This window comes from Salvia hispanica, chromosome 4 (assembly GCF_029641045.1).
Source record: "Salvia hispanica isolate PSC_SH4W2 chromosome 4, Shi_PSC_v1, whole genome shotgun sequence".
In the NCBI taxonomy this organism is placed as follows: Eukaryota; Viridiplantae; Streptophyta; class Magnoliopsida; order Lamiales; family Lamiaceae; genus Salvia; species Salvia hispanica.
In genome coordinates, this window is record NC_142695.1 from 51289421 (window position 1) to 51314913 (window position 25493).

Consider the following 25493-nt stretch of genomic DNA (forward strand, 5'->3'; position numbering starts at 1 on the left):
TAGTACTTAAAAAATGATATACAATTTGAGTTTAATGTAAGTGATTGAAGTAAATTATTTTTTGATACGACTTATATTCAAAAATGAATTTGAATTTGGTATAAATGATTAAAGATGGTATTACCCCTCCTAGGCCTTAGCTCATTTCAACCGAAGAGGGATTTAATATTATCACATATTATATCATGATGATAGTCTTTTACCCTCGGCCATTGGGGTGAAATTGTGGAATGGGAAATGTTAACTTTATTTTAAATATAGAAATTTCAAAATATGGAATTGGGGAATAAAATAAAACAAAGTAAATTATGATGTGGTTTGATATAATTTGGGGTACATAATGTGTTCAGATGTTGAGCTATAATTTGAGATTTGATTTAAATACCGACATGATAGCTGAATTAGTGAATTGTGGTATGATTTAGAGTTTGAATTGGTAAATATAATTACCAACGATATAATATAACATTACCAAACACGTTGAAAAGAATAAAAAGTTATCAATCATATCAACAGAATATATAAAAAAAGAGAGGCCATAATCAACAAATTGGGAAAATCCTAAATGCATAAAATATTACCCGTACTACTCTACTACTTTACTAGTCTACACTACCATAAGCAATAATGGAAAGAAAACAGAAATTATATACCTTGCTCTCAAAGTTGTTGCAAAAGTATACTACTACTACTACTACTCAATAGTAATTGGTTAAAGTCTAAAAGACTAATCAGATTTATGAGCTCGTATGTACACATAGTTTTCTCCATGTCAATTAATTTGAAAAAAAATTGATAGTAATATTTTTGTGCATGTTCATATATTTGTGTGCTTGCTGTTATAAAGATATTGTCTAACTAATGTACCCATATTCAATGAATATTATGCTGATATAGACATGCTTCAATTGCATATATCATATGTATATTGGCATATATAAGCAGGGGCGGAGCCAGGAATTTGTAGAATTGGGGGCAAATTTACCTATGACGAAATTTTACACTTTTGAGGAGGGGCATTTAGTAGAAGATTAAAAGAAATTAATTTAAAATAGGTATATAAATACATGGATGGAAAACATGAGGTGGGGCAATTGCCCCTCTTCCAATACATGTACATCCGCCCCTGTATATAAGAACATGTCAGTACTCACGTCATCTCCAACCATTTACATTAAACTCAAACTCATTTTTGAGTTAATGTCACCAAAAAGTAGTTTTACCACAACCATTTACACCAAATTCAAAACTTACACCATTTTTGAATTTTTGTCTCATAAAATAATTGCAGTAGGAGTATTTAGTGTTGTTTCACAAAAGAACGCCAATATTGAGTTTGACTTGAGTGTATAGTTGGAAAAAATTTCTACATTAAAACTCATTTTTGAGATATGATTGGAGATGGTCTGACTGAGCACGCCACTCTCCCTTGACGTGTGCGTGACAGTGCATGTGCCCCGAAAAACACGGACTAACAATAGAATTTTCCATAACTAAAATTAAAGGTAAATGAGTAAAATCCATTGAAGTTGAATCAATATGAATAAACTTGATTAAAACATTAGATGTCAAATTAAATGACTGTTATTAATAAGTGGAGTATAATTTTCATTTGAGATGTGATTATTATATAATTAATCAATTGGTTTGTCTATCTCTCTAGTCAAGGCCCACTCTCCTTTTATACAAATCCACTTTATCCGATTTTATCTGAATTAATATTTTAACCATTTATTTACCAATATGTGTACATGAACTGTATGTGCTTGTTTGACAGATATTACATTTCTTTTAAGTATTTTTTTATTATATTATGTATATAATTGATATTGTATATGCCCGGTAATAGGTATCAAGAGGATCGAGTCAATTGACCATGAATTAACTAACTCTCGTTGAATGAGATTAAAGAAATTTTAGAAACGAGAATGGAAATACTTAATAAAAAGTAAATGCTCGTGAAATGTTAATTATTTCAATTAATGTAGCAGATCGTTTAAATACAAAACTAGACAATTTTAATACAATAATTAACTCCGGTCCTATCAAAAGTGGAAATTAATTCATTGTTTAAATCAATTGCTTATTAAGTCATCAAAATTAAAACATATACAAGAATATAGATCTATGGAAAATAAAAAAGCAACCATGATCAATCAATATTGATTCATTAAAATTAAAACATTTCAATAATATGGATCAATCAAAATATATTGACTCTTCAATCTTCATAAAGAGTCAATGAAACAAAAAAGATAACTAATCCATAATTGAGATCCCATATTCTCATGTAATAACTTATAACTTTATTCTTTATCCGCTCTTCACACACAAAAAAATTCTATATTTATGTCAAGATGTATATAATGTTTACTTCTGATTTGCTATAATGTGTATAATTTACTATGTATGTGTATTATTCAAAAGATGAGCTTTTTCATTAATAGTTAGCTATATATTCCGTCTTGGAATGTGTAGTTGCTGAGTTTTATTTTTTTCATTTATTAAACAGGTGAATGTTTAATTAAACCTGTAACGGCTAGTTAAGATTTGTTGTTTTATAACATTATTATAGCAGTTGTATTGTCTGATTTAAAGCACTATTTTTCTTTTATTGGAGGAAGGAAATTTTTTACAGGAATAGAAGATGAGCTACAACAACAATGGCAGGTTAGTTCTTCAATCCCCAACAAAAGCCCCATTTTGTTTTCTTTTAATTTTTCGAAGAGGGTCCATTTTAATACTATTATTTTCTTGATATTGTGGTTTATCATGCTATTTTCTAAATCTGTAAATGAGAATGTTAATCCTGATTGTTTAGCTATCTTGGAATATCTGATTCTTGTATACTGTTAGATGTTTTTTCTTGAAGAACTTTCCCATTTTTTTTTATGTATTTGACTAGAATTTGTTAATTAGGGCATTGTGTATGCACAAAAGAGGTTTCTTGATTTATTTAGTTAGAACAATCATTTCTTAACTTCAGCATGATTTTCTTATTGTTTATGGTTTCTGGGCTTCTTAGATTATGCACAAAGCTAGTTTCTTCACATCAATGTGGATTTCCTTGTTTAAGCTCATTGTTAAAAGAAATTGGTGAATTGATAACAGTGACATGTGGGGCTGGAGAAATCAGGTTTATTCTCTTGAAGATAACACTAGCATAGGTAAGCTTTGAATTCGTGTTTTTTGCTTGTTTGATTGAGGGCTTCGAAGCTTAACTTTGCCTAATGTGGCTGGCAGAAGCATCTAAGTCTCCTATGAATGAAGTGGAGCACAATGTAGATCATATCTCTTATATGTTCGACAACGAGACTACCCCGGTTAAGGCCTGTGGAGACTTGCCCTACTACGTCTCCAACAATGGTACGATGTTCTGTCCATCTAATCATTGTTAATTGGTGATTGATGTGATGAAGCAAAATCATCTGTTTTTTCATCATTTGTGACTACGCTTGTTCTATCTGTGTGCATTCTTGCTTTGTCCATGTTGCTCAACTCATGCCTCGTTGGACAAAACTGCAGGGACATCAGGGAAAGAGTCGGAGCTGTACAGGGATCACTCGTCTCAAGTGAAAAGGCGCAGGATGCTGCAGTTTGAGTCCGAAGTCTTGGAAACGCCCATTTGCAACGATGAGGAGTTTCTAAGATCTAAGGTTGATGCAACTAGTTAATTTGCCATTACATTTTTTTTCCAACACAGATTCTAATTCTTGTTTGATTCCTTGTTTAGGAGACAGAACAGTCTCTTGAAGCTGCTATTTCAGACATGTCAGAGTGGGTCGCTGGTTTCACAAGTTCGTCTCTCACATATCTCGTGCCTGAGTTTAAAACACGCGTGTGTTTTTTATATAACGAAAGTACTAATATATAGATGGCATGTCTGCAGCCAGCGATGAGTGCTTGGATCCTTCATCCGAAGGGTGGATGGCAGACTGCTTCAATGATCCTGGGATGCACCTCTGCAACGAAGATTTGTAAGTTCGCCATCACTTTTTCACCGTTTCTTTTTCTCAAGTAAAACAGTATTCATGACAGGAGATCTTTGTATAATAAACAACAGCAATAGTGCATGTGGAGGAGCCTCCGACGTTCAAATTGATGTTACGGGTAATCTAAAAACCATCTCCATTACTTCCACCTCTCGTTTGATCTCTCAACGCAGCGTAAACGTGCTATTGCAGAGCTTTGCAACACTGCTCCTACTTATGAGGTCAAGAACAATCTTAGTATTAGCACTCCTCGAAACGTTGTCTTCAAAGGTACAAAATCATACATGCGAACGCCTCCTAAGCCAGCATCATCGGTGATCTATCCATTCACATTCATCAAACCATGTAGTCTGCTCGGACACACGACTCTCCAGGACATAAACCAGAGGATACACAATCCACCAAAGCCTAAACCAGCAGAAGACGAGTATCCCACATCAGCATTCTCCGGGAAGCCTGTCGTTGGGAAGACCAAAATCCACACCGAAGGTGGGAAGGGCAGCATCACAATCATGAGGACCAAAGGGTAGGTGATGGTCAAGGATGCTCGTTTCTCACGAGGAACGAGAGTTGCAGCAGCGGTAAGCCCGCTCGCGCCTTGAGATCAGTTCCCAACTGATTTCTCAAGATTATACCAGAGGATCTTAGCTTAAGTTGAGCCTCATTTTTGCATTGTTTCTATAGAGGAAAGCTACTTCAGTTTTCATTGTTTTTCTTTGTGATAAACACTTGAACAGCCATTGATTTTGAGGTTTTCCTTTTCCTACAGCTTTCTCAAAATGATAGGCATATAAATGTATAAATAGTTATACTTGTCGATGCCATTCTCTTTTTCCTTTTTCAACATGTTGGTATTGATTTCAAATTTCAGTACTGAAATGTGTGTATTTGTTTTTTTTCTTCTTTTGTTGTGAGATGTGTTTTTACTGCATTGGGCTTGAATAAATATGTAAAAAGGCTAGTAAATATTGTTAGAGCCCAATAAAACATAACAACACCTTATCAATATTTGGTGGTTAGTATTTAAAAAAAAAAGCAAAGTGTTAAATTCATATTTTCTTCTACAAACTACTAGCACAAGCATTCTTTGTAACAAACTTTCTCATCAAAATTATTCTATCAACTAGATGTGAAAAGTTCTATAAGAAGAATGTTTGTATTCATTCATCAGTGAGGCTATACTAATTTAATCTTCCATTAATTATTACAAGTATCTAAAATTAAGTACCATTAGGGTATAATATTATGATTATTATTATGGTTTCTATTATTTTTGTAGTAAGAAATTTTGGGTCCCACACGCGCAAGATTCGAATCTGGAAGATCAATAATATTTAATTATTTTGTTTATTTGTTTACGTCATTAAAATGTGAGTCTAAAATCAAATTTAAATTTATTAAACGATGAGATAGTATATTAATATATTCCTCCATAGAATCAAATAATCTGATTGTTTATTCTGTATAGGAAAACTCAATAACTCATTAATTTATTGGTAGTCAACCTTTTGTGGAAGACTCGTATTTGTTGGATCTAATCCATTAGGCGTGCTCTTTACAATTGAATCAACCGAATATTTGTTGAAACAATAAATAAATATTATTTATAGGTAGACTTTCTTTTAATTTGCAACTTCTCAACTATTATTGGTTGTATTAAAAGATTAAATTTTAGAGACGAGTTTGGTTTGACATCCCATTCAACTATTGCTACTTGTTGTCAATGAAGGCAAAGTAAACACTAAAACAGGTGGTTGCTTCTTGATACCTTAAAGTTAACATTTTTACGTTTATGCCTTTTTCCATAAGCATAATGTATACATGGGCTCAAGTGATTTTCTTATAAATGTCATCATAAATGAATGAAAAAAGGTTATGCTGCATATGTTATACTACTACTATAGTATATATCGCTCTCGTTTTGTTCAAATAGTCTTAACTTTTTTGTTTTATTCATTTTGTTTGATTCAATAAATTAAGCATTATTATTAACAAATTGCCAGTTTTCTATTAGAATTAAACCAAATTAAAAAATGAAAAAAAAAGAGTATAATGTGGATAATTGCCAATGGTCCACAAATTAACCATACAAACAATAACAGCAAGGGAGTACCTTGGTATCTTCGCCACAGCTCCAACTCCCCTCGTCTTTTATTTGTTGTGATTGGATACTTACTAATAAAAGTACAAGATTAAAGATACTTCTTTGTTTAGATTATGCAATGCAAAAATTGGTGTGAGATGATTAATAATACTCATTCCGTCTGCCACTAGAAGTCTCATTTCTTTCCGGTACGAATTTGAGAAATGTTAAGAAAAATGAGTGGAAAAAAGTTAGTAGAATATTGGTCTCACTTAAATATATTAGTTTAAAATGAAATGTGAGTGAAATGAGTTAATGAAATATACATGACTCTTTTAGTATTTATAGTAAAAATGAACCAAGACTCCTATTTGCGAACAGACTAAAATGTATAAATGAGACTAAAATAAATAAGTGGAGCCACAATAACTTGTGTAAATAAATATATTGAATGTTTCATGGATTGAATTTTTGTTTTTAGGCCGTTTTAGGCCGAATTTAAATGAGACTCTTAAAGTGAGATGAAGGGAGTAAATTAAAACATAGAGGAGGGGTAATTTGGTAAATTCAAGCGCGCATTTCTAGATTTTCAGGTAATTTAGTTGGACGGACATGCACGGAATAGTACCTTTATGTTTTTCGGTGTACCTTCTGTCCTATCCTAAATTCTCTCTCACTAGAAACCTTTGTAAAAGTAAAACCTCAATTTTAGGCAACTCTCTCTCTCAGCCCTTTATATCTGGACCCTCATTCTCCGTCATTCTTCTTCACATAATTAATATTCTCTCTTTCTGGGAATATGTCGGCTTAAATTTCAAGTTCTTGATTTTTTCGAAATCTGGTCAAATTTTGCGGTTTTGCAGTTTAAATCGTGCGATATACGTATTCGTAGCTAGCATATGCTTGTTAGTATATTTTGATTGGATATCTGAAACTGTTGATTTGTTTCACTTGAAGAAAGATTTGTTTTTTATTTTGTTTTTTGGGTTTGATTCTGTTAAGAAGATTGTTATGGGTTGTGTTGGAGTCGGTCTCTGCGATTAGAAAACAATTGTGGTCATTTTCTTAGGGTTTACTTTTTATTCTTTTCTATTTGGGCATTTTCCCCAGCTCTGATTGCTGGCTTGAATAAATAAGGCTTTTCATTTCTTGAAAAGTCAAATTTTAGTTTTTAATTCTCTTGCATTACTTTGTCCTCTCTTTTATATGAATCTTATTGGCTTTGAAGTCCACATTGGAATAGACTTCTTTGTTTAGCTCATTCGTAGTTATTTGTGTTAGAGTTCGTCTTGCAATAGGAAAGTTATCAGAGTTTTCTTTGCTACAAATTTGGTGATAAAAAGGTTGAATTGAAGCTTTGATCACATATTGATTTTGTATGCTGGTTGGCCTATTTTAGTTAAAAGTTTTTGATTCTGCTGGCATATTTTCGAGTTTTAAGGGCTGAGTTTTAGCAACATGGATCCGAATACGAGTGAGGAATTGAAGGGTGTGGGAAATAGTAGTAGTAAGAGCTTGTCGGATAAGAGCGTAGGAAGCATTAGCAGCAAAGATATGATTTTTCGGGCGGATAAGATTGATCTCAAGAGCTTAGATTTGCAGCTTGAGAAGCACTTGAGCAAGGTTTGGTCTAAGAATTTGGAAACTCAGAGCAGCCAGAAGCCGAGAGAGGTGTGGGAGATCGATCCTACTAAGTTAGAACTTCGATACCTTGTGGCTCAGGGAACCTATGGCATAGTTTACCGGAGTACTTATGATGGTCGGGATGTTGCAGGTATTTGTCCAATCTTGTTGTAAGGCTGTTTTTATCGGCTGTATCTTTTAGGCGATGCTTGTTGCTTTCTTTTATGGTCGATACTAGTGAAAGCTTAAGCAATGACTTGATTTTATTTAGCTTTTAAATATCAGAGTAAATGTTTTGGCTGATACTGTATCTACGGAGTGATGGTTTTTGAAGTCGTTATTCAACCAAAATGCGGTTATTACTTCAAACTTGTGGTGCCCTCTAAGTCATAGTAGTATTTGCGCGAGTTGCTTCTTTAATAATAGCTCATCTTCTTCGATAGACGAGTTCATTTTAGGCCTCATGACGTCCCTTTCTCTGTTTCACCACTCTGTAGCTATGAAACATCATCTGCGTATTTCTTATAACGACAACCCTTGATGTGTTTCTAGACATTGCTTGTATTCGAGTGCATAGATTTAGATTTGCAGCAAAATTAAATCGAAAACACGGTGGATTAGATAATTAAAGTAACTGAGTTGCGCAGTGAAAACTTTATATGCCACATTATATGTTTGTGTGATCATTATTTATAGGAAAAATCGAGTTTAGATGTTTTTCTTCTTCTGCAGTTAAGGTGTTGGATTGGGAGGATGGCACAAAAACAGCTGCAGAAGCTGCTGAAATTCGAGCATCATTCAAACAGGAGGTTTCTGTTTGGCACAAGCTCAACCATCCAAACGTTACTAGTGTAAATATCTAACTTATTTCACGGTCTATTCTCCGTGTTTGAAGTTTTTGTAATTATTCCTAAAAATGAATCTCGTTGTAGTTCATTGGTGCGTCAATGGGGGTGTCACAATTGAAAGTTCCTCCAAAGAATCCATCCGAGGGTTACACAAACCTTCCACCAAGGGCATGTTGTGTTGTCGTGGAATTTCTCTCCGGAGGCACATTGAAGAGCTACTTATTCAAGAATCGAAAAAAGAAGCTTCCCTTTAAAGTTGTGATCCAGCTTGCTCTGGACCTTGCACGAGGGTAATCTTTCTTAATGTGCATTTTGTCTCTATTATTCGATGTTTTACCTTATGCCATACGTCTCCTTGCAGGTTGAGCTATCTGCACGCGCAAAGGATTGTACATCGTGATGTCAAAGCAGAAAACATGCTTATAGGTGCTCAAAGAACACTGAAAATCGCTGATTTTGGTGTCGCTCGTGTTGAAGCTAATAATCCGAGCGACATGACTGGTGAAACCGGAACTCTAGGCTACATGGCCCCTGAGGTAACTCTCTAGAAATGACATAAAATATGGAAATCAATATCCTTTGTTGCGACGTATATGCTTATAAATGATAAATTTATGGTCTACTTAGGTGCTAGATGGGAAGCCTTATAACCGGAAATGCGACGTATACAGCTTCGGTGTTTGCTTGTGGGAAATATACTGTTGTGATCTGCCTTACAACGATTATAGCTTTGCTGATATTATGTCAGCTGTTGTTCGACAGGTAACTTTTATTCACCTTGCTGTGATTAAGTTTTGAGTGTTCGATCATTCTGATACTCTCGATCATGTCTTGGTAGAATCTACGCCCGGAGATCCCACGTTGTTGTCCTAGCTCTCTTGCAAGCATCATGAAACGGTGTTGGGATGCAAACCCGGACAGACGGCCGGAGATGGATGAGGTTGTGAGGCTGCTCGAGGCAATCGACACGAGCAAAGGCGGCGGCATGATACCGGAAGACCAATCAGCAAGGTGTTTCTGCTTTGCTCCGACTAGAGGCCCATAAAAGATTGTCTAGCTTCTCCTCTGTTTTTTCAGCCATTAATTAGATGAATTCCCATTTGTGAAGATAGTTTTCTTCATCTACTTTTAAAGATTTATGGATTTGTGATTTTCTTCACAATGCTATCTATTTGCCTTCATTATTGGCCCTTTTTTTCCTTTTTAATTCCAAATGAAATGACAGATTTGCAAAAATATTGTACCGAGTAAAGTAATGGAGGTAGGAATGATCATTTTATTCACCCCATTTCATCATAAAATTTAAAGAATGTGTAGTTTATTTTTTGTACAATGTTTAAATGCAACCAAACTAAATCAACTAAGCTATGTCAACAAGGTTTTTCATTAAATTGCTATCCCTAAAAAAATAAGGTTTTGTGATTACAACGAAATGATCAATGCAAAGATTTCAAGCGAGTGGGGCGAGGTAATTTTCTAGGGATTGGCTTCTTCTCCCATTCACTCCTTCCCAAGAACTCCTCGATCAACCTAGATGAATTTTATCAGAAGCAAAACAAATCTAAATTATATTTCAAGAGTATAAGTATACTTACATGCTGCAAATGGCCTTTTGCGACGATGCCAGCTCCCGGTCGGGAAAACACTCATCCATATGAAAACTCAGCCAAACGTACAGATCCAGAACCTACAGTTACCAACAGAAGAATAACTCCATGACATTTCTACAGAATGGATACAGACCATGGGTCGACAAAGATACTAGCTATTACTGACCTTATGAATTGATTCGAGTTCCTTTAGTTGCTTGTGCGACTTGGGTATCTTGAGTGTTCCGGGGGTAAATATTTCCTTGAGCCGCACAGTATGATTTGTAGAATAACTTGTTGCAAACTGACATCAGAGAGAGATAAGGTAGAGTATGAAAAATCATGCCACTAATTAAACAAGGTGACGAGCTAGAGGCTACAAGCATATCCGACCTGAGTGAGTCCCTGAGACGAGATGTCATCCTCCATGTCAACGGGACTGGAAATAAAAAAGCAGGCTATTATCATGAAGTACGTATATCATTGTGTACGAAGGGGATGATTCAATAGCAGAATATAAATGTCACCTCATAACAAATAGATACTTATCACTCAAAGTAAGAGGTAGCTCATCTATTACGGCTGCTACTTTCTGTTTATAGGCAACAAAAAGTTAGCAACTACAACGATAGATATTTTAGAAAAGATGAACAAGCATAGTTGGGAAAATGAAGTGGATATATCGTCTTGTGTGTGCGAGCAGTGGAGGAAGGAAGGAAGCAAGCATACCAACATCTCCTCGCAATTAGTGATAAAATAGTTATCTGACAACTTGGCGTGCTCAACAAAATGCTCCTAAGAAGACAAGAGCAGATAGGTATCAGACTAGTTAATGGATACTGAAATAAACACGTACAAAGAGAGAGACAGAGAGAGACGTACCAATATCTGCTTTAGACCATAAGTTGGATGTAAACGTGAAAACATAACTATTAGATCGAAGCTAGGGAAGAGTCCAGCTTGCTGCATCACAGAATGTCCAACCAGAAATTGTGTCATGGGAAAAATTCCAGCTTAAGTTGGTAAGAGCCAAAATGGAAACACCCTAACTACCTCCAGAGTAGGAGAAGGGGAACTTAGTGATGAATGAAGTAAAGGTAGATCATCAGCCTTTAGACAAGTCACTTCACCAATAGGAAATTTAGATTTGTATCTTCCAGCTCTTCCTACAAGAAAATTCATGACATAAATATATATTGCGTACAAATGATAAGTATATTCTTAACAAAAACTACTTAAGACAAAGACTTCATGAAGATTTGCCACTCAGCATTAATTTTAGTGGAACACGACTTACACAAGCACAGTTGGCAAACAAAATAGCTTACCTGCAATCTGTTTAATCTCAGAAACAGTAAGGTCCCGCATTTCTATACCATCAAATTTTTTCAATGTTGAAAAAATTATTCTGGATATGTTAAGATTGAGACCCATTCCAATGGCATCACTCGCCACAAGAACATCAAAACCATTGTTTTCATCGTTGAACATTGTTGCCTGCAATCTTAAGGAATTTGGTTAGTTCAGCCAATTTCTGCCTCACCAGATAAAGAAATCAAAATGAAAATGGAAAGATAAATAAAATTATCCTGTAAGAACCAATAGCATGTAGTCTGAATGAAAAATAATATATATATGTGCGAATAGATGAAAGCGAAATAGTAAATCCATAGAGATAATATATGGAGTATAATTGACTTAATCAAAAGCAAAAAACTGAATCACGTAGAAGGTAGATGTCTCCAAATGCCTTAAACATTAAAAGCCTTCAGTAAAAGGATATATTTCAACCGCATTACAATCAGATACAATTCGAGAAGACAAAGAAACCTATCCAATTTACTACACTATTTAAATAAACAAATTCCTAAGCAAGACAAGTGATAGCCATAAAGAACCTGTCTGCTTCGAGTGGCTGGAGGCAATGAACCATAAACAACGGAGCACATATGCTGCCTTTGATCTTCGATTAGTCTCTGCCAACATAACAATGATAAGAGGGGAACTCAAAAGCCTATAAACTAGTGACCACATTAAAATCTGTATATACATGAATTTGATTTGATTCAGATGACACTGTAATTATATGAAACATCCCTGACATTATCTAGAAAACCCTTAAATTTATATTAGAAGACCTATACACGTACAAAAAATAATTGACTTCTCCACTTTCGACCAATACTACAATGATGTGCATCCAACTCACAAGTAGCTAATTTGATTAGTACTACGTAGAAGCTATGCGTCTGCCGTATTGTGTTTAAGTGAAGATCAGGGCCATATTTTTGGCAGTTTCTTTATGTGCAACCCATTAGTTTTAGACTTGCATGCACATGGTTCTTGCCTACATGGTGACTTTAGAAGGCTTCAAAAACTTGCAACTGAGTGTCAGTGGGGAGGTACAAAGGGTCAGATACTGAGTGCATAAGCCTACCTAAAAGAAAATAAACTGGAAGTTACCATACCTTCATTTTGTATATCTCATAACGTGAGAATGTGACAATGCAGTCACCTGTCCGTATCTTGGAAAAAGATCCCAGCGGAACATCCAAGGGGACAAGAGGTGAAAGTCTATCATAATATTTAACCTGAATCAACAGGAAAAGTGTACAGTTCAGATTCACTAAGAAGAACATCACATTCCTCTTCTGTAATTTGGCAATTGGCCCCACGATAGACATAAGTACATGTGTTTGAAAACAGTGCAGTTTAAGATTGAGAGAGATTATAATTAAAAGAAATGTGACTTGTGTGAAATGAAAAAGAAATTCATTCTACAGATTAGAAAGCCGAAATGCAATACCTCGACAACATCATCGGTCACTTTAAGCATCTCTTTAATTAAAGGAACAGCTGCTGGATCCCCACACAAGTGTAGTTCATCAGCACATATTCCTAGTAAAGCCCTGGTAAATGAAAAGCCCCTTGTTTTGCATCCCAACATCTGTGAGAAAGATAAGATAGTAAACACAGATTATGTTGCGCACACATACTCAATACTACAGAACAGAATCCATATAAAAAATCAAGCTGATGAAAGAATTTAGATAAGGATGCCTAAACTGTGAAGAACTACAAGTGAAATGCAAACATGGAGAACATAAGCAATCAAAGCCACACCCAACCGCCGTATCAAAGAAGAGAAAGGAAAAGAAACCAAATCAGAAATTTCCATTTCAGAATAGCATAAGTTGTTTTGTCCCGTCCAGCACCTTGGAATGAAAAAAGATAACCAATGTCATAATACCAGCTAAAAAGAGACAAAATATCTTTCAAGCATGTAATAGTTTGCCTTTCAATCTTTAAATATTTTGATCTACCGTCCATCTTATTTATGATAAAGTTCTATTAAGCAGAATATAATCAGCACATGACGGCTTCTCGTTAGGATTTTGCTTAGAAGTGATATTCCCACCCAAATTGTCCTTCCCTACAAATAAGATTTATAATTGGACATTGGAGAAAATATCATCTTGGTCTTCGAAGGGGTAAAATAAGCATCAAGCAAATAATCTTACAGTCCAGCAAATACAGTTGCTTTGCAAGAGACACACAAACATCCTGCTAGTGACACTATCTGGTATGCACAAAGATCTTGATATCTGAAGTAAATAGACTAAAAATAATGTCCGACTTAGACCATAGGCACACCTGAATTTCATCTACAACCGCACAGCTATAATCAGAATTGACATCTGACATTTCTACAGTAACAGCTTTATGTTTTGCTCCATCAATCTCCTCTCTCTCTTGCCCAGTAATGAGCTCACAAGGAACATTGGCCTTGTTCAGACGCTGAGCAACCTCCCACGCCAAAAGTCTCAATGGCCCACAATAGATACCTGTGGCATGATTGTTAAGTCGAAGCCTAGATTCCACCTCAATAGATAGACCTAAACGGCCAACGAAATGCATCTTAAAAATATGAATATTATGTACCTGAAGGACTCAACTCCAACCGCTTCAGAGCATGGTATGTTTTGCCACTATTTGTTGGACCAACATGCAATATTACATTCCGTTTTTTTCGTCGAGCAACAGGGTACCATGTATGAGGGCGCCTAATTTGTGAATACAGAATTAGTACTACAAAAATACAAATGAATTGCCAAAATACCAAACTCCATACTGACAGAAGTTTCTCTTACGTGAGGTCTGTAAAATCAAATTTAACGCGCGGTGTAGAGCTGCTGAGCTTCCTTAAGCATTCATAGATGCCACATGAAGTTCTAAACTTCGGCTCCCACGTAGAGCAATAGAAATCAGTATTATCTGACCAGCAAGAGTGAAAAAAATGAAGATAACATAACAAAAGAATTGCAGTGAAATATTTAATGCATTTGCATTAATTTCCAATTATCATTCTTCTGCACTGTATCCCAAATGCACTAATAACATCGAAACGGAATAAATCAAATTCAAGAACCCGAACCTTGAATTCCTCAGCTTGGTGAATCTAATAGTATAAACAGAATATGCCCCATTTGACCCACTCCTATAAAAAAACGCACATATTTATCATATGTTCTTCTTTTAACGATCCCCATTCTCATACTTGCCTAATAGCTTCTATAAGGAGCTCCCATTTTCACGGAAAGCAATAACAATTGAAACTTTGTTATTGTCTCCTTTCTGTTCAATTTTCTTCAAATTTCCATATATTTTCAAAGTATTTCATTCATTCCTCAATTTTATTTTTCAGAATTTCCATCAAAGCCAACCAACTAGAACTACGGAAAACAACAACAAAAAAAAAACTCAGGAAAAAACTATAAAAGTGAATTACCGGGAAGCAATGACCGAGAAATCCTCCGGCGGAGAAGCAAGGAGCCCATTTGACTATTATACTTTTTAACTTAGAGAGTGTCGAATTCACAAGGCTCGGTGCCAAATTAAATGGAAATTGTCATCGCAGAGAAATTGCAATTTGGGGGTGCTAAAAAATTGGCGCTAAAATAACGAAACATTGGGAGAATTGGTGGCGCGAGATTTCAGTTGAGGTGAAGAATTTCGGCGTTAACCCGCCGACTCCGAAAATGTTCGGCGTTTATATATTTGCGTCTTCGTATTGTTTGAAGTCTGTTTGAGGGGAGAAAGAGTATTTTGCAATTTGGTCCTCGAGGATTAAAGAAATATCTATTAGGTCCAAGAGGTTGTAAGGGAAGTCAAAATAGTGGATAACTAGATATCATTGTATCAATTCCATCCTAAAAAATCTAAGAACCTTAATTTTAAGGTCTACGAGGCGTCCATCGGATCATTTCTCTACATCATTGGAGAAAGTATATGTTGAGCGTTAAATAGAGGCAAGACATCTTAAGGGAAAGTGAAAAGGGAGAATATTATAAATACGTTAGCTCAACCGTTGTTTATACTGAGACGCCCAGCAGATCATTTCTCTATATATATGTATACAGTATATAATTTGTTGACGAAACTTGAAAATATATATGGTTGAGTTACATGATTGAATTATAACTAGAAAGAAACATATACACGTTGCGATTTGGACTACAGTTTGGCTGGGAAATGTTATGTCCTAGTATTAATAATAACAATTATATTTTTGAATCGTTTTATCCATTTTTCTGTGTACAGACTAAGTATCTTCAAATTTAAGTTAATTTTGTTATTTTAAAAACTATCATGTCACAAATTATATATAGACAGTGTAATTCGTGTGTTATATGTAGAATGAAGTGTTTAAATAACTCAAAATTGATATCGACTATATTGGTTGACTTATTATTGAGTAGAGATGAAATCTATGTGCATGTGGATCACATTAATTTCATACCAAATGTAGTAAGTAATTCACAAGCTCTTTTTTGTGAAGAAATAATGTTATGCGTTAGTAAACATAGCTCTCTTTTCGATCACAAAGATATTGGAAGTTTGGGAAAGACACAACACCTACTTGGTCTCGAATAGTTTTTACGAGACAAAACAAGATGAAAAAGTAACATGATGTATGAATTTGTTAAAATTGATAATATTTTATCTTTTTAAAACCCTCTTGCATGTATAGAGAAATAGCATATTTATACCTCTAATAATATTTTACTGGTATTAACTAAAAGGTTACTGGGCCTTTAATGAGGCCATACGGATTGATATTCCACAGTCGCCACTGGGCCCATTTTAGAGCTGATGACAGAGATTAGAAAAATTCATGAATATTTAAACAACTTGTATTGGATATGAAAAATGAAAAATAACCTCGCATCTTGGCCTCTGTTCTGTAGATTGTCGTAGTATAAAAATGTTCTTAATATAATAAATCTATTTATCCTTTCAAAAATTTCATTATTTGTATTTTGAATATAACATGTTTTTGTAAGTTGTAACGTCACAACTCATTTATTTTACATTATAACCTAAACATAGTCTTTCAATAAATATAGCATAATCATTAACACAGATAATATATTGTCATAAAAAAATACATGCATGTAAATGAATACATAATTTTTTACTCAACAATTTTACACAGACGACGTATATATTAGTATCATTTTCATTTTTCAAAGAGTATATATAGTTTATTAAATAACTTTACTCCAAAAAATGTCGCATCAATTTCCACGCTGCATTCATGCACTCACTGAAAATTAAATGTAATCATGTTTTGATTGAATATAAACACAATTTATTTCTTCAGATGTCATTTTCTTTATGCATGTCAATCAAAATTAGTCAAAGCTTCAATAGGGACATGTTTTTGGTTGAGTTAAATAAGCACGATATTAATTAAGTAAAATTATAAATAAAAATGGTGTGAATTTATTCATCGTATTAAATTTTCCGTCACAAAATGGTGTCATCTCATCTATCTGAAAGAATCATTATTACATGAGAGAGAAAAAAATATTAATTTGAGTTTTGGTTAATCATGCATGGGACAATGGTTCAACCGTAAACTAAAATAAATAGGTTTGATATAAAATGTTACGAATATGGAAAACATAAAGCGTCCACGAAATAAAAGAGATTGACAAAGATGACAAATACATGATACATCCCATGTAAATGGAGTTATACAAAACCTTAATCATCATAAATATTGGGACCCAAATATTGTGGATTGCTTACTTATTTTATCCTCGAGGACTAGTATATTAATTTGCCGTCAATTATATTATTTTCTAAATATTATTAAATTTGGTGCTATTAATGTGAATATATTGCTAGTAGATAAATAAAAGTTTATTGATTTATTTTCTCAACAACGGGGAGATGTTAAATATTAATATGACAAAAAATTACTACTATTATCATCATTTGAATTAAATTTTTTTTTATAAATACAAAAAAAATTATCAATTTTGGTTTTTAATCAGCTCTATTTTTGTCAATAAATAATTTACTCGAAATCTTATATGAATTTCGGAGGTACTATTGGAAGCTATTTATATTTTTTTAATCATACATAATACTATAGAATTTCAAATTTTGATTAAAAAAATCAAAATTAAGTGGAGTTTTATGACAAGAAAAATTCTGGCTATTTCCTAACCACTTTCGGTATTCAACACCTATTTAATGAACAGATATGAATTGGAGTGAAATTTCGAACAAGATATTTATAAAACCGGTTGAATGGCTGAAAAAAACAATCATGGTTGATGAAGATAAATTAATTAAGGAAAAAAAGATATAGGAAGAATCAATATATAGATACTGGTCTATCATGTTTTATGAAAATAAATTGATTAAGGAAAAAAATATATTTCAAGAATCAATGACATATAATAAACTACATAGGTCATAGTCATTAAGCATAAGATGGAAAATAATACAGAGACGCGAATTGTGGATTAACAATTCCTCCTATAAAAGATAAGTGAGAATGTAAAATACCGTATGCAATCTTGATAGTCATTTTCGCGTGATTTATTACGTGAAATATCAGAGGTAAGATAATACAATGAGCGAAATTTATGCATATTGGATAGCTGACGATTTTTAAAATGACATTCTTCCTTTATCTTTAAATTTTAAGAATATAATGGGTGAAATTTATGCCTATAAAATATCAGAAATTTATTTAAAATGACATTTCTTCCCTTATCTTAATTATTTTAGTAGTACTAATATTATTTGTTTTGCAAATAATTAATTATGATTTTATCACGTGTATGTCTTTTATAATTAAGTTTATTCATTTAAAAATACATATTAATCCAAATGGACAAAATGAGCCTTGAAAAGGAAGGGCCACTGACGACGCCCCCCTAAACTGAGACAACAAATCCCATATTTTCAGCCTCACATTTCTTCAATATTACCCACAATTTTCATAGGTTTTAGGCCATCCCAGCAATATAAATTTTATTTTCATCCGACCAATTAGCTAATATAGAATTTTATTAAAAAAAATTAATTGCATAAATATTAAACTCTACACCGTAGCAATAAAAAATGACCTTTTACTTTTACAAATGAGTAGGAGATTATTTCCCATTGTGCACAGACAATTATACTGATATTGCACTGATAAATTCAGTCAAAATTGCAGGGTCCTCTTATAAATAGTTTTTGTCTTATAAATAGTTTTTGTTACAAAACATTTGCTGTAATAGAAAAAAATTGATCTATTTTGTTAACAATGGCCTGCCAAACATTTAATTAAGAAATGAAACATAAAGATACACATATAAAAATGACTAGTTGAACTAAATGTCCAAACTATATTAACTACTATCATACTAAAAACACAACCACTTTCAAAGATAGTACAAACTATATTAAAAAATCATGAGTCATGACCAAATTAATGAATCTTGGGGAGGCAGGTTGAATAAATGTTGACAATTAATATCACCAGAAAATCCTGACCACTTCAATTTATGTCTCAACAGCATAAAAAAAAAAGCATTAAAAAGAAAATAACCTAATGGTGATAAGATGCTAAATCCCACTTTTAAAAGGGTATAAAAAATATTAAAAAAAAAGACAATCCTTAACATACAAACATTCCTAAATTCTCAGACACCCAACACCAAAACCCAAGAAAGGGAATTATTACTACAGCATTGTATAAAGCAACAGTACAACATAAAAAAAAGTCCAATAAAAGAAAAGATGAAAAAAAAAATTCACAGATTTGCAGCACTGTTAATCACAGGAGGGACTACTAAGCTTTATCTTTACATTACATATAACAATGTGCCTCTTTTAATTGCCTGCTTTTACCTTTGTTTTGTGAGACCAAATGGCAAAGACAAAACAAGATAATATACATACAGCTATAAAAAGGATTTCCATTTAGCACTTTTTGTCATATCTACACACTTTTGCTGACCAGCTCAATTTGTGAAAATAAATTCAAGATTTTTATCAGAATTCGAAGAAGAACTTATTTTGATGAAATTAAAGATGGAATTTGGTTTCATCTATGAAATCCGAGTCTATATTTTCAATTTATTCTGTTATTTAAAGAATAGATTTTGATTAGAAAAATGGATCATAATTGGCAATTCGACTTGGTGGGCCAGCCTTGGGCTTCGTGTAAAACATACAAACAAGAGAGAGAAGGGCAATGGCTGAACTTTATTCCAATCACGCTATATAGTTTCGATACAATGGTGTAACTATTTTGCTGCTGAGAACGAGGCAGTTTTTCAAAGAAAAAGAAACTAAAGAAGGTCTCTCTCTATCTCTATGCAATGTAATGTTCAAAGTTGGTCTTTTTCGTGTTTTTGGTGTCACTTGCATATGGGTTTTTGAAGTGGGCATCTTAACTTCTTTCATTCTCACTTGCATTCTTAATTAAGTGTGTGTTGCTAATTTTATGAGGATCATGAAGTCAATTCAAGCATAAAAATTCGATCTTGATTGATGGGTGCAGAAACAAGAATGGGGAAATGAAGGTTTGTTGAATTTTGGGAGTGCCCAGAGAGAGGTGTGTGAAGAATTCGCATGAAGCAATAAGTGGGAGCCATGAAATATGAAAATGGCAGACAGAGCAAGGTTTTTATTTTATTTACTTTACTAGCAATTCTTGAATTGGAAAAAAAATTTAGTTAGTTAATGTTGAAAATGATCTAGTTTTGGTGTTATGTGAAGCTCTCTTGGTCAAAGAAACTGGTTAGGAAATGGTTCAATATTAAGTGCAAAGATGAGGAATTTCAGGCTGATGAAGAAGCTGTTTATGGAGGTGACCTTTGCATTTTGCTAAATTTACTCTTTGCCTTTTGTGGTGATTTCTTATTTTTATCTTTTTCTTACATCAATTTTTGAAGTTCTTAATATTTTAATGATTAGCTGCTACGAAATCCTATGAAAGAAACAATTTCATGGTGTTTTGTTGCCTTCTTTGACTCTCATCTGTTTGTCTGTTATCAAACAATTAGATAATTAGCTACTTTGTCTTCATTGGTGCTGTAAATGACAAATTAATTTAATTTTTTTTGGCTTTTTTTTAGGGGGTGAAATGGAGTGGAGGAGTTGCTTCTCTGAAAGGGAGCCATCTACAATCAAGAAAAGTAAAACAGGTGATTGATTTATGTCTAAAACTGGAAACAAAATGCATTAATTGATGGTTTCTTCCTTCCAAGTACTATGTTCTTGGAATCATTCCTTTGATGTTGAAGATGTTTTTGGTTTTCTAGAAGATTCAGCGAAGAACATGGAGCGTTCCTTTTCGCGTTCAAAGTCGCGATCCAGGCGAGGGAGAGGCTATCTTGATCACCCCCAGGTTTTAAACATCCAAAACCACAGGTTTGATTCTTCTCAGTGACCAACATTGTGGTTCAGTGAATGTGTTTCCAGCTCTTGGTTGAAGTTCTAGAATCTTCTTATTTTTCGAGCAGTGTCTTTGTGTCAACGTGGAATGTGGGAGGAAAAGCACCTAGGAGCAACATGAACTTAGATGATTGGCTACACTCATCTCCTTCTGCAGATGTATATGTTCTTGGGTATGATCATGATCATCATTTTTTGCAGATATATATGTTCGTCTATGGATTCTAATTCTTTGTTTTTTCAATCTCGAAGTTTTCAAGAAATAGTTCCTTTGAATGCTGGCAACATTCTTGGAGCAGAGGACAACGGCCCTGCTAAGAAGTGGCTCTCCCTAATCAAGCGAACACTTGACAATGCTCCGGGCACTAGTGGAGTTGGGGGGTGCTACACACCATCTCCGATCCCTGATCCAGTCGCTGAGTGGAATGCAGATTTCGAGGGATCGTCCAGGAACAAAGCCTCCACCTTCTTGCCACGCCGGTCGTTCCAAACGCCACCACAGCACTGGAACATGGAGAATGACATGTCAATGCCACAACCTCCTCATGATAGGCGACTCAGTGTGTGCGACCGTGTGATTTTTGGTCACAGGCAGAGTGACTTTGGTGGGAATGCGAGATGGGGTTGTAGACCTAGTGACTGCTCGTCTAGCCAGAGGACGAGCGACTTCTCTTGTGGCCCTCGTCCCAGTGACTACTCCTCCAGCAGACGACCTAGTGACTACTCATCCAGCAGAAGGCCTAGTGACTACTCCTTGGGTCATAGGCCTAGTGACTTTGACGATTATCTGACTGGTGACTCGCCTAGTACGGTCTTACAGTCGAGAGCTTGTGCCCCTGCAGAAGATTCTTACACAGAGCCGGGAAGATCGAGATACTCTTTGGTTGCAAGTAAACAAATGGTTGGCATCTTTCTCACTGTTTGGGTTAAAAGTGAGATGAAGGAACATGTGAGAAACATAAAAATTTCATCTGTTGGAAGAGGACTAATGGGCTATCTTGGTAATAAGGTAGTTGGTTTATGTTATAGTAGTTACATTAGAATTTTTTTTTAACTTTTATATAGATTTTATGTTGTTATATTGATCAAACTTAAAAAGGAAATTGCAATCCTTTGGTCACAGGGTTCCATTTCAATCAGCATGATGTTGCACCAGACCAGCCTTTGCTTCGTGTGCAGTCACTTGACATCCGGTGAGAAGGAAGGAGATGAGCTCCGTAGAAATGCTGATGTCATGGAGATCCTAAGGAAGACACGGTTCCCACGTGTCAACTCCATCAACGATGAAAAATCACCCGAGACAATCCTTGAACACGAGTAAGATTTCCTCTAGTTTCAACTGAAAGAAGTTCAACAAATTGTTTTTATTGTGTCCATAGATTTAATCTTGAATTCTTGAATACAGTCGAATAATTTGGCTTGGAGATCTGAACTATCGAATAGCTCTGCCCTACCGATCTGCCAAAGCACTCGTTGAAATGCAAAACTGGAGAGCATTGTTAGAAAAAGACCAAGTATGTTATATAACACTCTTACTTAGGGACTCAGTTCTATAGATGTAGCTTTTACCATGTCTGCTGAATCCCGACAATTTCTATCATCTGACAGCTCCGGATAGAACAGAGACAAGGACGAGTATTTGATGGATGGAAAGAAGGGAAGATCTACTTCCCACCAACGTATAAATACTCGCACAATTCAGACAGATACGCCGGTGATGATATGCACCCAAAGGAGAAAAGACGAACTCCCGCATGGTAAGGCTCTCCTGATTTTCTACAATTTAAAGCAAAAAAAAAAAAAACTACCAAAAACAATCCATTCACCCAATCTTGGCATTGTGTGAATCTGAAGGTGTGACCGGATCTTGTGGTACGGAGGCGGTCTTCAGCAGTTATCCTATGCACGAGGCGAATCCAGATTCTCGGACCACAGACCAGTCTCTAGCGTTTTCTGTGCTGAGATCGAGCTAGTCCCGAACCGGTTCAGGAGAAGCGCAAGCTGCTCGAGCTCCAGAATACAGGCCGAGGAGCTGTTACCCTACACACATAGTTACACCGAACTCTGCTTCTTTTGAGAAAGGATACGTGCTGCATTGCCATCCCGTACCATCCTCGTCTAATTGTCTTTCTCATCAGATGTAGATACTCACAGTTTTGGAGGCCTAACCTAACAACAGAAGATTCCAAGTGGGAGTACAATTGTTTTAAGATTCTTTGATATGTTAGAATAGGATGATAGATTGTTGACAAGGTAGGGGGACTAGGCATAGTCACAATAATCACCCTTTTTCTTCTCCTCCTTTAAATTCAGAAATTTGCAGTTATCAAGAATTGGGAATCTTGATGTAAAAACACTCATTGCTATGATGAAAGTGAAATATCAAGGTTGTACGAAGCTTGTTGCCAATGATTTTTACTGAAAAGGTGGTTTCAAGGTGCCTCCACATTCTGCTTTTCCTTTTTGTCTGAAAATTGAAAGAAAAAAGATAAATCCCTCTGTGCATACAAAAGCAAAAGACAGGTTAACACATTTTGCTTAGATGTCACACTTTGAAATATTGTAAAAAATTGAAATTAAAATATCTGGATACAGATTCCTATATTATCAGGAAAATTTGTTTTAAGTTAAAAAAAAACCGTGGACGGCAGGATTCGAACCTGCGCGGGCAAAGCCCACATGATTTCTAGTCATGCCCGATAACCACTCCGGCACGTCCACTTCTTGTTCATTCTATATATGAGCATGTATTTACTTTGAAAAATGGTTATTTACCATATCTTATTGATTGAACTAGCAGTTCATTCTTCATACACAATTGAAAAAATAAGCCCCAAAATTCTTGGAAATTCTATGAGAATAATAATGTGCCGGTCGCTCTTGATGAAACCAAATCAATTTATTTGCATTATTTTTTGGGGGGAATAAGTTCATAATACCGTGACACATTATACTACGTGTGCATCCAAATGCAACTTTGTTTTCTTGCATATACATTATATTACGTTAGTTACTCTTGACAAAACTCAATCAATTTGCATTATTATGTTTTGGGAATAAAAGACAGTGATTATACCTACTACACATGGAGCATTGTTTATTGTGATAGTGTGTATTCCAAATGCAGCTTTGTTTTGCTGCGTAATCAATAATCGAAAATTATTCAGACCCATAAAATGATAAAAGTACAAAAGGGCCAAAAAAGTAAAAAGAAAAGCATAAATTACATATGATTTGATTTATTTATTATTGTAGATTCTCTCTCTTGAAAACTTTTAGAAGAAGTGTCAACATCATCTTTGACCTTTGCAGGGATTACAAGAGTGCTATTTGAAAATCATATACTCCCTCTCTGCAAAGAAACGCACTTCATTTTATCCAAGGCAAAGCCAATCACGCCAGATACCTAATTTTCATTGATTTGATCAAATATTTAATCATGGAAAAAATTATTACAAATTTCATGATTGTAATGCAATCGTTGGATTAAAACAACATCAGTGTTATCATTTATTAATAACACTATAATTTTGGAGACAATCATGCTATATACTCCCTCTGTCCCAAGATAAGTGACTTGTATTTCTTTTTGGGGTGTCCCACTATAAGTGACCTATTTTCATTTTTAGCAAAAAGTCATCTCTCTTACTTTATTTTCCACCTACTTTATTCTCTCTTTTTTCTTCTACTTTTCCCTCTCTCATACTTTACTCTCTCCATTTTAACTTATTTAAATATCATTCCTTAAATCTCGTGCCCAAAAGAAGTAGGTCACTTATCTTGGGACGGAGGGAGTACCTAATTTTGCTTTATTTGATCAAATATTTAGTCGTAGAAAACATTATTATAAATTTCATGTGTAATGCAATTGTTGGATAAAACAAAATCAGTTTCATAACATTATAATTTTGGAGACAATCATGCTACATACCTAATTTTGCTATATTTGATCAAATATTTAGTCGTATAAACATTATCAATAAATTCATGATTTGTAAAGCAATCGTGGGATTAAAACAAAATCAGTTTCATAACATTATAATTTTGGAGAATTTAAGAGATTGATAGCCAAAACATAGCCCACATGATTTCTAGTCGTGCCCGATAACCACTCCGGCATGTCCACGATATGAGCTCGTTTTCATTATTTATTTAGTTATTATACAACTTATGATATCAATCATATGATGTGATGAAGGACTTATATTATGTAACTCGATTTAATGAAGGACTTATAGTTTTATATGATGTAGTCATGTAACTCAAACCTTAAAACATGAACTAACTATATAGGGCCGACAAATCATGTTGGTTGAATTGTTATCGAGTCGGTTTGATAACCACACAATTTATTTTGACTAATTAAATCCGAACACGAGTTTATCTGCTTTCCAAATTCTAACACAATATGCTCACGAAATAGACATGTTAGTGACACGGCTCGATTTGCGTTGATACGACTTGATATGACATGATAGCGACATATCACGTATCCAACACGATAAGCTATCGCAACATATGGAAGTAAGAAAAAAAATACATAATCTTAACTTCATCAGTCGAACCAATAACATTATAAGAACATGAAGATTGACACTAATCTATTAAA

The 25493-nt window shown here is 34.4% G+C and overlaps 4 protein-coding genes and 1 non-coding gene across 8 annotated transcripts; 3 read left to right on the forward strand and 2 right to left on the reverse strand.

Moving 5' to 3' along the window:
* Positions 1–2393: 2393 nt before the first annotated feature.
* Positions 2394–4836, forward strand: LOC125202101 (protein XRI1-like). 2 transcript variants are annotated; one of them, XM_089056115.1, is made up of 8 exons: positions 2394–2670; positions 3112–3167; positions 3247–3366; positions 3526–3656; positions 3734–3797; positions 3890–3977; positions 4064–4110; positions 4185–4836. In XM_089056115.1, exons 1-8 carry the CDS (start codon positions 2648–2650, stop codon positions 4520–4522), a joined length of 867 nt encoding a protein of 288 aa, XP_088912241.1. In that variant the 5' UTR covers positions 2394–2647; the 3' UTR covers positions 4523–4836. The 2 variants fall into 2 exon arrangements, with proteins under 2 accessions (XP_088912241.1, XP_047956397.1); XM_048100440.2 differs by having other exon boundaries at positions 2399–2670; positions 3244–3366.
* Positions 4837–6716: 1880 nt separating this feature from the next.
* Positions 6717–9727, forward strand: LOC125223189 (serine/threonine-protein kinase 54-like). The gene is made up of 6 exons (XM_048126211.2): positions 6717–7849; positions 8431–8549; positions 8631–8836; positions 8908–9082; positions 9174–9308; positions 9385–9727. The coding sequence occupies exons 1-6, from the start codon at positions 7534–7536 to the stop codon at positions 9589–9591; spliced, it is 1158 nt and encodes a 385-aa protein (XP_047982168.1). The 5' UTR covers positions 6717–7533; the 3' UTR covers positions 9592–9727.
* Positions 9728–9794: 67 nt separating this feature from the next.
* Positions 9795–15183, reverse strand: ATSUV3 (ATP-dependent RNA helicase). Its single transcript, XM_048126198.2, has 16 exons — positions 14925–15183; positions 14287–14410; positions 14078–14199; positions 13790–13980; positions 12942–13082; positions 12604–12726; positions 12034–12111; positions 11464–11632; positions 11189–11301; positions 11018–11098; positions 10865–10930; positions 10663–10727; positions 10529–10574; positions 10323–10439; positions 10142–10233; positions 9795–10076 (listed from the first exon to the last, which is right to left on the reverse strand). The coding sequence occupies exons 1-16, from the start codon at positions 14971–14973 to the stop codon at positions 9983–9985; spliced, it is 1671 nt and encodes a 556-aa protein (XP_047982155.1). The 5' UTR covers positions 14974–15183; the 3' UTR covers positions 9795–9982.
* Positions 15184–19644: 4461 nt separating this feature from the next.
* Positions 19645–23281, forward strand: LOC125192844 (type IV inositol polyphosphate 5-phosphatase 7-like). Of its 3 annotated transcripts, none has more exons than XM_048090509.2 (11): positions 19645–19785; positions 19989–20110; positions 20207–20297; positions 20566–20634; positions 20752–20860; positions 20953–21057; positions 21137–21893; positions 22008–22201; positions 22290–22398; positions 22493–22641; positions 22739–23281. In XM_048090509.2, the coding sequence occupies exons 2-11, from the start codon at positions 20081–20083 to the stop codon at positions 22959–22961; spliced, it is 1836 nt and encodes a 611-aa protein (XP_047946466.1). In that variant the 5' UTR covers positions 19645–19785; positions 19989–20080; the 3' UTR covers positions 22962–23281. The 3 variants fall into 3 exon arrangements, with proteins under 3 accessions (XP_047946466.1, XP_088913846.1, XP_088913847.1); XM_089057720.1 differs by having other exon boundaries at positions 19660–19785; positions 19937–20110; XM_089057721.1 differs by having other exon boundaries at positions 19660–19785; positions 19937–20110; positions 20755–20860.
* Positions 23282–23523: 242 nt separating this feature from the next.
* Positions 23524–23605, reverse strand: TRNAS-AGA (transfer RNA serine (anticodon AGA)). Its single transcript has one exon. It is a non-coding gene; the product is annotated as a tRNA-Ser (tRNA).
* Between the last annotated feature and the right edge of the window lie 1888 nt (positions 23606–25493).